At 41.1% G+C, this 11,717-nt stretch overlaps 1 protein-coding gene across 1 annotated transcript; it reads right to left on the reverse strand.

Moving 5' to 3' along the window:
• Positions 1-856: 856 nt before the first annotated feature.
• On the reverse strand, positions 857-1,585 carry LOC103713656 (UPF0481 protein At3g47200-like). Its single transcript, XM_008800660.2, has one exon. It carries the CDS (start codon positions 1,583-1,585, stop codon positions 857-859), a length of 729 nt encoding a protein of 242 aa, XP_008798882.2.
• Between the last annotated feature and the right edge of the window lie 10,132 nt (positions 1,586-11,717).

Here is an 11,717-nt window from a genome sequence, read left to right on the forward strand (position 1 = left end):
ATTTTTTTTGCAGTTTCAAGATTCTTTCACATATTCAATTCATCTTGTCGATCCTGCACTATGACCACATGTTTCCTGCACTCCCCTCTTCTCCTTCGGTGAAACAGGGGACCCCATGACCCCCTGTCGCCGCCCCCTCTTCTCTCCTCTCGATCGAACCCAAGGCGGCCGGCCTTGGCAGCAGCAGGAGGTGGTGGAGCAAGCCCGGCCACCCCCCGGCGACTGGCGGCGGCGAACACGCCGACGGCTAGAGCAAGCCGTTTTGGACCCAAATCCGGAGATCGGCCGGCTCAAAAACCCCATACACCAAGGCTAAACATCAAAAGAGGAGAGAAGAAGGCGAGGGACTCTTACCTCAGCCCCGACGAAGACCGGTGGTTCTCCCCCTCTCCGACGGCAATGAAGAAGAAGAAGACCCCCGTACGAACCCAATAGCCCTCTCTCTCCCTCTCACTTTCGGCGGCAACGCAAAGAAGACCCTCCCCCTTTCTTCCTTGCGTGTGGCGGCTCTCCTTGGTGGGCTCAAAGGAGAAGGAGAAGGAAGCCCTAAAACAGGGCTCTTCCTTCTTCTTCAGGATGGAAAGAATCCATCCCGTTGCTGCCTCGCGTGTGTTGCACATGAGGCCAAATATTGGGACTGGGCCGGTCAAGTGGACCGGGCCCAGTTTCAGGGTCTCACACCATGAATGCTGCATAGGATGTGACACCAGGTTCGACTTGGGGGCAACATTGCTCAAAGGCGATGAGATCACGGAGAATTGTAATGTTGCCATCATTGAGTTCTAGGAACGGGATCTTCATCACCCCGTTGTGGAATCTTATGTCCAGGACGCTGTGCGAATATCTCGTGTTGAACTCAATAGCAGATCGATCCTGAAGCTTCTGTCACGCTAGGAACATATCTTGGGCTGGAGCCCATGAAGTGTATCCTGCGTTGGGGCGGAAGTGTGGATTTGTTCCCGGAAGGACCCAAGGACAAGCGAAACAGGTGCAACAGCTGGAGGACTTGCTCGGGGAGGATAGAGTCATCCCAAGTGCTACCCATATTGCAACGAGTAAAGGAATTGACGGCATAATGAATGATAGTGCCAGCGTAAGCCCCAGCGAACTTCCTGAATTCTTGTTCCCCACCGAGCCCACAGTATAGTTGGACTAAGACGAAGAAAGGGATCTGGTTCTCGAGCATCAGCAAGTCAAGCTTGATTTGGTCTGACGGCCATCCCGGGTAGAGCAACGGGCAAATTATCAATCTGAAAGCATGAAAAATGAAGCAGCTATCGAGCAGTAACATCTCCAAAAAGCTATGGCTGTCCATGGACACGTCTTCTGAGTAGTAGCTGCGAGCCTCTTCCTCCCTCGAGCTCATATCACATAGCCATTTTTCGAGGTTGAGCGAATGCTCGGAGAGAAAGTATTTCACGCACCACCACTTGTCTTTGTCCTTGATCAGCAGCTCTGACTTGCCCCTGTGGTAGGGGCCGATGGCGACCGCGCGCCTTCGGCTGATAATGCTCGTGGCTTTGTCCCCGGAGGCTTTCGGAGACCCTGAAGATGCTGGCTGATTTCCTCGGCTCCTTCTCCCCATATGGCTTGGCGGCCTCCATTTTGTGCCGCACCTCTATGATCCATGCGGCATTTGAGCAGTCAAGGCTAGTGGTCTGGCTCCCTTCCATGATTTCTACCCTCCTTCTTCCTGTTGACATCTTGGGCAAGCAAGGTGCTCCGTCTCTCATCCATCAATTGCTTTCTTAAAGAACGCAGACGGAGACAGACAGAGAACAACCGAAGCAGTGGCAGGGCAAGGCATTTGTTCTTATATATGGATCTTACAGTTATTGTTGATGGAGGGCAAGTTCAGCGACGGTAGATATATAAGCACAAGGAGTACCCGTCCCACTGTATAGTTCGACTAAGGCGAAGAAAAGGGATCTGGTTCTCGAGCATCAGCAAGTCAAGTATGATTTGTTGGGACGTCATTCCATGTTCCTTCCCATGTAAATAATCTTGAGAGCTAGCGAAATAAGCAGCCATCGAGCAGTAAAACAATCCCACTGTATAGTTGGACTAAGACGAAGAAAGTGATCAGGTTCTCGAGCATCAGCAAGTATGATTTGTTGTGACGCCATTCCATGTTCTTTTCTGCGTAAACAATCTTGAGAATAAGCAAATGGAAGAAGCCATCGAGCGAGCAACGGGGTTATTTATTTCATTGACTAACTCAACTTAGGCCCTGTTTGGGAAAACTTTTAGAGGGCCAAAAAACACTTTCTGACTCTCCAAAAGTACTTTTAGATAAAAAATGGTGTTTGGTAAAAATTTTGAAAAGCTGTTTCAGCTTTTGCGGGAAGCTGAAAACAGCTTTTGGGAAGAAGCTCCAATTTGGAGCTTTCCGAAAATGCTGTTTTCAGCTTTGTCGGAAAGCTGTTTTTTAGATCAAAATACCCTCATTTAAATCACACTTTTTCCCCCCAAAACCCTTATCACGCATTTTCCTTTCCCTCTCAATCTTTTTCCTTTCCCTCTATTTGTTAAAGAGATAAATGATCATTAGAAGAATGAAAAATTAATTTACACTAATAATTATAATATTTTATATATTTATTATTGTATTATACTATAAATATAATATATAATTATATTATATCATAATACATTGATATAATATTTAAATAATTTATTATTATATTAAATTATTATTCTATAATACATAATGTTATAGTACTATATTATAATAATATTATATTACATTACATTAATATTATACTATATCATATATTTATGTATTAATACATATTATATTCTATTATACTCTGTTATATAATATTGGTAATGTCCTTTATGGTCATTTTGTCACACAAAAGTACTACACAAAAGTACTTTCTTAGTTTGTTTACCAAACATATGTTAAAGTGCCACAGCACTTTAGAAATGTAGTTACCAAACAGCAAACAGCTTTTATAAATGCTCTGCTTCAAACAGCTCTACTTCTAATAGCTCTACTTCCAAAAGCTCTACTACAAACAGCTCTCCCAAACAGGGCCTTATAATGTCTCACTAACTCAACGGGGTTGTGTTTCTGATATCCACCTTACGCAATTCTATTCTTTTGCAGCCTTCTACCGGTGTATATGTCACGCCTCGTGCTCGGAGCATGCTGCATGCTTGTACGGCAGACCGTACAGACATACAAGACTATGTACAAATTATATCAAAAAAATGACAAATTCTTAAAATTGATTTAAGCATTAATTTATTGAGATAGTTCTTATAATAGTTTCAAAGAAACATGTGCTAACATAAATCAAGTAATTTAACTAATCTGACTAAAATGCCAGTAACTGAAAAATCTTTAGAAAATCTAGTGCATACCCAAATTTCGTGCAATCATACTTCTAGATTTAAAAAAAAAAAAATTGGTAATGAGCTACACTAGCCCACTAAGCAACATAATACCCTAGAGTAGGGTCGAAGTATGCCAGATATTTAATTAAAACATAAAATAATGACTAAAAAAAATAAATCATAAATAAACATATATTTTTTTGAAATTTATTAAGCATTTTCATAAAAATTGATACTAGGATCGCAACAGCAATAGGCTATGGCGATGTAATTAACCCAGTGGCATGGGTCGCACAAAGTGCCAAACACTACTATTATTAACCACTGGTGGTACGGTATCCAAATACCACTACTCTAATCACCGGTGGTGTGGTATTGAAACCAGCTTTTCATAGATTATATGTCCACAGGGCCAACGAATAATCTTCCTTGGTGAGGTCAGATTATAGCCATACTGTGAATATATACATATAAAACAAATTTCATAAATTGCCTAGTCATATTTTTCAGATTTCATAATAGAACATAACATATTTTAAAATAATCATAATATTAACATACTTGACTCGTTTATCTAAGTATAAAACATATATCATAATTAATTTAATCAAATAGTTATCATTTTGCCAAAAATTCGAAAAACTCACTTTGAAGTATTAAATTACTTACCTTTTTTTGCTTTAAATCCCACTTCATACAAACGTATCAGATACACCTATATAATATCATTAAAATATTGTTAATTTAATACCATTCTAGAAGTCAAAATTAAACACTACTGTCTCATGCTCCAAGATCAGGTTGGTCGAGTGATAGTGCACGACTGCTCAGGTCAGTTCGAGTTAGGAGGATTCAATGGGTTGGGTAAAGATCAAAAGTGGTCAAATCTAACTAGGGCTAAAGTAATGGCCAGTCTACTGCCCGAGTACCGAGGTGGTTTAGGGTCTCCAACTAGGTCAACTTGGATCTGAGCAACAAGAAGAATAGAGCTAACACTAGAATCCCTGAGCATGTCTTGAGAGAAAAAGAGAGGAGAGAGAATCTTAGCTTGGCTTTATATTTGGTCTGATCCTAGTCTTGCGCTTGGTCTAAGTAGTTCGGATTGAACATTAGGGAAAAAGGTCTAGATCTAGTCAGAATGTGGCTTGCTTAGAGAGAAAAAGAGAAACATGATCTAAGGCTAGTTGAGCTTTTGGGTTTGATCCACTTAGTTAGGTCCGATTGGAGGCTTCGCCTGTTCAGTCCGGTTTGACCAAAATTGAAAAAAAAGATATTTGGCCTGAACCGACCTAGATCAATCAATGTATCCGATCCAAAATGAACGGACTCATCCCACAATGGATGAACAAGGCCTAAAAAAAATACAGCTCATAATAGATGAGCAGGGCCCAAAATGAATAGTCATGGCCTTTAATGGGTGAATAGGGCCCAAAAATGAATACGACCCACAATGAACACGGCCCACAATGGGTGAATAGAATTTCAAATGAATACGATCCATAATGGACAAGACCCCAGCAGGATGAGCAGGGCTCGAAACTCGGCCTACGATGGACACGTCCCAATAGGGTGAATTGGACTCAATAAGGCCCAAAAGGTATACGACCCACAATAGACATGGTCCAGCATAATGAATAGGGCCCGAATCGGCCTATGATATACACACCCCAACATAGTGAATAGAGCCCGATAGGGCCCAAAAGGTATATGGCCCACAATAGATACGGCCCAACAAGATGAATAGGGCCCGAACTCGGCCCACGATGGATACTACCCAACAGGGTGAATCGGGCTTGTGCTCGGCCCACAATGGTCACAACCCAATATGATGAATAGGGCCCGAGCTCGACCCACAATAGGCACGGCCCAATAGGGCCCAAAATGACTAAAATGGGCCCAAATTTGGCCAAAATGGGCACGGCCCAATAGGGCCCAAAATGACTGAATTGGGCCCAATTTTGGCCCACAATGGGAACGACCCAATGAGGCCCAAAAGAACTGAACTGGGTTGAAATTTGGCTCACAATGGGTACATCCCAATAGGGCCCAAAATGACTAAATTGGGCCTAAGTTTGGCCCACAATGGGCATGGCCCAACGGGGCCCAAAATGATTGAACTGGGCCAAGATTTGGCCCACAATCGGCATGGCTCAATAAGGCCTAAGATGGCCGAACTAGGCCCAAGTTTGGTCGACAATGGGCACGGCCCAACAGGGAGCAATCTCGGCCCAACTCGGCCCACAATGGGGTTCTTCTTCCCGATAAGCAAGGAGAAAGAAGAAAAAGAAGGAAGAGAGGACAAAGGGAGATGGTGGGGTGGCCAAGCCTTGGTGGCCGAAGGTTGTCGTCCGATCGACGACTAGCCGACAATAGTGGCAGTCGGCGAGAAGGAATAAACCGAGAACTATCTTAATTTTTGCCCGAACAGAGATGGCAGATTGGCTTCAATTTGACCTAGAATATAAGAACGGAGGGGAGGAAGCTTACTGGTGGTGGCAGAGGTGGTGGGTCTCTGCCGAGGGTGGCTCGGTCTAGCGGCTAGCGGCAACACTTCTGATGGAATGATGGATCTCGAAGCAAGGGAAGCAGGGGAAACCAAAGAAAATCCAGAGAAAGAAAGGAGATCCGAGGTGGCGAGGTTTGATCGGGGTGGCACGCCGGCCACCGAAGAAGGAGGAGAAGGAGGAAGAAGAGGGATCTCAAAAGTGGTGGCCGATCACAAGGGAAGAGGTGGATTTATATGCGGTTTTTGAATGGTTGTGGCTCTTTCACCGCCATGATTCTCGTGACGGTTGAGCAGGATTGATGGCCGTTCAGGAGGCTATGGGGTTGCCGCGGAGCTACTGCAGCAACTCCGCCCCCGTAATGCATGAGCAGAGGATCGCAATCGCAATCCTCTATTCTATATTTTTTTGGAGCCCTAGGCTGAGTCAGTTGGGCCTGCCTGCTTCAGCCCGTTTTGAGGCCTATTCTCATATTTTTTCCTCCTTAAAAAATTTGTCCTTAAAATTTAAAAAAACTAGGACTTCCAAATTTAGGGATGCTCCCAAACTAGGCTTAAATTTGGCCCACAATGGGCACGGCCCAATAGGGCCTAAGATGGCTGAACTGAGCCCAAGTTTGGCCCACAATGGGCATGGCCCAATAGGGCCCAAACTCAGCCCAACTTAGCCCACAATGGGGTTCTTCTTCCTGATGAGCAAGGAGGGAGAAGGAAAAGAAGAAAGAGAGGAAAGAGGGGGATGGCGGGGAGGCCGAGCTTGGGTGGCCAGAGGTCATCGTCCAATCGACGGCAGGTAGCACTAGTAGTCGGCAGCTGCTATGGCGGCCAGCGAGAAAGAAGAAATCGAGAACTGTCTCGATTTTTGCCCAAACAGAGATGGTAGATTGCCTTCAGTTTGACCCAAAATAGAAGAACAGAGGGGAGGAAGCTTACTGGCAAGCGGCAGAGGTGGCGGGTCTCAACCGAAGGTGGCTCGATCCGACAGCTAGCGGCAGGTCTTTCGACATAAAGAGGGATCTCGATTCAGGGGAAGCATAAAATCCAAAGAAAGGAAGGAGATCCTAGGTAGCGGGGCTCGGCCAGGGTGCCACGTCGACCACCAGAGGAGGAGGAGGAAGAAGAGGGATTTCAAAAGTGGTGGCTCGATCACAAGGGAAGAGGAGGATTTAAAGGTGGTTTTCAGGCATGACGGGAGCGGAGGCACCACGGTTGTTCCATGGCAGCCCTGTAGCTATTTGAACGGCCACCAATCATGCTCAACCGCCATGAGAATCGCGACAGTGAACGTGCCACGAGCCCACTCTGGTTTACAAAATAAGTTTTGAAAAAAAAATGATGTTATTTGTGATTTATTCCCAGTCATTATTTGTATTTTGATCTGATATGCTGTGACCCCACTCTGGAGTATTTTGTTGCTTACTGGGCTAGTGTAGCTTATTATCTTATTTTTTCTGTTTTCAGATCCAGAGGCTTGTCGCACGGGATTGGGGAGTGCATTAGATGATTCCTTCAGTTATTAGCATTTTAGATTAGCTTGGACATTTGAATTATGTTGTTTTGCTATTCTGAATCTTTATAAGACTGCTTTGAATATTTTAATTATTTATGTCAATTTTAAGTATTTGCATTCATTTCGATATGATCAGCTGCCTTGCATGCATGTGCGGTCCGTCGTGCGGGCGTGCGGCGTCTGCCACGATCCGGGCTCCGGGTGTGACACCTTTAGAGCCGAAGCACTCCATGTGAAAGAGTTCGAATCCATCTTCGATTATTTCACAAAAGTTTTGACAATTATCAGCCAATGTGAGGATCTGCAAGATGTTCATCTAATTGAGAAGATTTTTCGATTCTTGGGTCCAATTTGTGAAAATGTTGTGGTGGCTATTGACAAGTCCAAGGAATTATAAAACGAACCAAAAGGTGACTCAGTGCCTTGGTCAATTCAGCAGTTCCTTGATCGGACCAGTTCGATCGGCGAGTCTGACCAATAAAGCCAACATTACAACATGCTGACATCGTAGATAAGGGGCATGGATATAGGGTTTTGATGGAAAAGGGGCTTTAGGCATGATTTTTCTTATATAAAAGCAATCTAGACTATTGGTCAAGTTTCTTATCTGTAGGATCTGTACTTTTGAACCATTCCACTAGATTGCTATGTTTCCTCTTAGATAGATTGAGAGGCCAATCAATGTGTGACTTGTTATTTGGGGAAGGGAGTCTATCATAGAGTTATGCTTGTTTAATCTTGATGCCTTTCTCAGAGGGCAAGGTCTAAATATATAGTTTGGCTATAAGAACAACAGGTTTCCGTTCTAATGGTTCTGAATGGCATTTGCTTGTCACCATTCAATATAATTCCAAGTCTCATCACAACCATTCATGTTTCTAATCATGAGCATTTTACGCACCAAATATTTACCATGTAACTGTCTCTATTTGGGCATCTTGTGTATCTTTATCTTCCTCTAGTATAGGCTACATTTCTTGTACAACTATACGTTCATCATCATTAAATTGTATTCTTATAAACAAAATCTGAAAAAAATTCTTAAAAATTAGCCAATGCAATCCTAATGATCTATTCACACTAGCATATTGCTACTGTTCCATATATGAACTATATATGTTTAATTTGATTGAAATAAGATATATAATGTATGTCACTTCAGGAGCTTCAAACATTGATTTTTCAATCTAGCAAAAAGCATCCATTATTCTTTTTTATTAATTTTCAGCTCCTACTCTTATATAAACATTACATTACATAAAGTCATTAAACAACACACACATGCGCAGGCACCCCCCCCCCCCCCAAGCACGCACATATATACGAATGTATGCATATGTGTTTGTATATATGTATATGTATGTATATATGTATGTGTATATATATATATATATATATATATATATATATATATATATATATATATATATATATGTAGATGTATATATGTATATGTATTTGTATGTATGAAAATTTATGCATATTAGTAGCCCCCATTTTGTGTTTTTTTCCCACCTTTTAGATAAATAAGCTCATTGGTGTTGCTTGTTCAAAGTTTATCCATAATATCCATGCTAGCTTTTCTAATGGCTACGCCTAGGAATGATGAATCAGAGAATAGCATTCTAAGACCCATTGGTTAGATAATTATCAGAATAAAGTATTTAGATATTGCAAAGGATAGTAACTCCATAGTCCAACAAGTAATTTCAACAAGGATAAAAAGTATTAATTAAAAGTTTAAATAATAAATTCATAAAATTTTAATTTTCAGAATTTGTAATTAGTATAGTAAAGTTTATCCTACAAAATAAAAGTAAACAAAAACATATATTGTGGGTGCTCTCCACTTATCTTAGAAGCTAGATAGATGACGAAGACAATGTTGACTAGAAAGAGGGTATTTTCATCACCAAAATAGTTTGTATGTTGCTAGTAACCAATTCCATGGCCACCATAGCTGTAATAAACTAGCCTAGGAGAGTAAATGTAACTAAAGATAGAGAATATCCATCCCACGAGTAAATGGGCTAAAATTAGGGGCATTGATTCCATCTCAATATGAATGGGGTAGAGCATGACCAACCAAAACAAAATTACAGGCTTGGGTTGGGTTACTAGATTGGATGATTCAATTTAATGCACTATGTAACCGGGGTGAACCTTCTTTTAAGTAAACTAATCGATGTGAATTTTACACTTTATCTGAAAATGTTATATTAGATGCTTATTTAACTTTTCACAACAACTACAACACAATACAAGTACATACAATGCACATTTAGTAACAAAAATTTAAAAATAATATTAAATAAAAATTAATAATTAAAAATTAAAATGTGAGATGGAGATTCAAGATGGATAAGAATGCTAGAGACGGATATAGAGTTAGATAAAAAATAAAATTATTGTAGAGTACTTATTATTGATAGAAGAAAATTTGGAGTAGAAACATCTATTGAATGTAGGATTGAGATACAAAAAAGATTAATTTTTGTTCTTGTTTTGTTTTCAATACTGCCAATATAGATCATTGTAATAGAATTTTGTTCATCAACCAAAAAATATTTTATTCGTGGATGAATTTGACAAATGCAAACAAATGCACTTTCTAATAAAGTATAGATTGTAGTATGATATTAAATTCCATCTTATAATTGTTGTTCGCAATGTCTAGTTTTCAAATTGCATCAATATTTGGTTTTAAAAAAAGAATGACACAACCCAGTAAAAACAAGTTGGATTATGGAACACACCTCTTCCTTTTGCTTCTTTTTTGGGTTGAAAGTTCAGTGATTCTTTGATTTCATCAAAACTTTCAAAATTTATCAAACAAAAAGTATAGACCTTTATAAAATATTGAAACAAAAAAAGTTATGTGAAGAGAAAAGGCTAAAAATTACATAAGGTCTATTAGAAAATGTATGAACATGAATTTACAATTAAGGGTAGCAAACCAAGGCTCGACATGCCGAAATTCAACCTGAGATAAGCATATATGGATTTAGCATAATTAGTTCATGTCATAAGCAGGTTGATCCGGCCAACCCATTTATTAAACAGTTTAGATTTGGGTCAAGAGTCCTAATCAGTTTAACCTAGTTTGACCTATTCCATAATTAGATTTTGTTGGCAAGACTATGGTTGGGCCCATTGAAAATCTATTTAACTATTAAAAGGATAACTTTGGGGCCTTGGATTAGAGGTGATGATCTAGGATCCAAGCTACCAACCCGATATGGACACAACATTAGATAATCGGGCACATGGGGTTAGCATGAGTATGGTTGGACCCATTTATAATGCATTTGACTAACATAAAGATAAGATTAAAGGTTCGAGAGCCTTGGATTAGAGGTGATAATCAATGACCCGACCTTAAAACCCAATATGGACAAAAGATAAGATAATCAGGTTACCCTTGTCAAATTGAATTAACAAGTATTAGATCAGAGCAGATTAAATTGGGCGACTACTCTTCACAACTGTGCTTGTGATAGGAGGCTTCATGATATAGGCAAGAACTAGGTCAGGCCTAAAACAAAGTACTATGGCCCAAAACCCTACTAACAATGAACAAAGCATTATTAGAACGTTGTAGGACCCAGTTGTACATATTTTCACTTTGGAACGGAGGTTTGCCACTAGATTCAATACTCGATCTAACCATAGGATCCCACACTAGAGAGGCATACCTGTACAAATGAAAGAGCCCAAACTCTTTGGGTTGATGGGCCGGCTTAAAGAGGCCAGCCCATTAACCACCGATTAGTGTCGACCGATCATGGGGGAGGTGGAGAAGTAAGGGTGGCAATCGGGACGGGTCGGGTCACATGCAGGTTGGGTTAGAAAATCATAAACCTGAACCCGACCTGTTTATTAAATAGGTCAGAAATTACAGCCTGAACCTGTCATGTTTAATAAACAGGTAACCCGACCCGACCCGTTTAACCTATTTAATAAACAGGTAACTTGTTTGCCCAATCCGACCCGACCTGTTTAACTTGTTTGCCCAGCCCAATCCGTTTAACCTGTTTAGACTTGTTTAACCTGCCCAACCCGACCCGACCTGTTTAACCTGTTTGCCCAGCCCAACCCGTTTAACCTGTTTAATCTGCCCAACCCGACTGTTTAGACCTGTTTAGACCCGTTTAACCTGTTTAACCCGTTTAACCTGTTTAGACCTGTTTAGCCTGCCCAACAGTTAAACGGATTAAACGGTTTAAACAGATCAGACATCTAAAACCCGTATCCAACCCAATTAATAAACAGGTTAAATGGGTCAACCTGTTTACGACCGAAACCTGTTTAGGCCAAACCCAAACCTGTTTATGGCGAGTTGAACACGGATCGGGTTAGCAG

The sequence above is a fragment of the Phoenix dactylifera genome, unplaced genomic scaffold (assembly GCF_009389715.1).
Source record: "Phoenix dactylifera cultivar Barhee BC4 unplaced genomic scaffold, palm_55x_up_171113_PBpolish2nd_filt_p 000300F, whole genome shotgun sequence".
Lineage (NCBI taxonomy): Eukaryota > Viridiplantae > Streptophyta > Magnoliopsida > Arecales > Arecaceae > Phoenix > Phoenix dactylifera.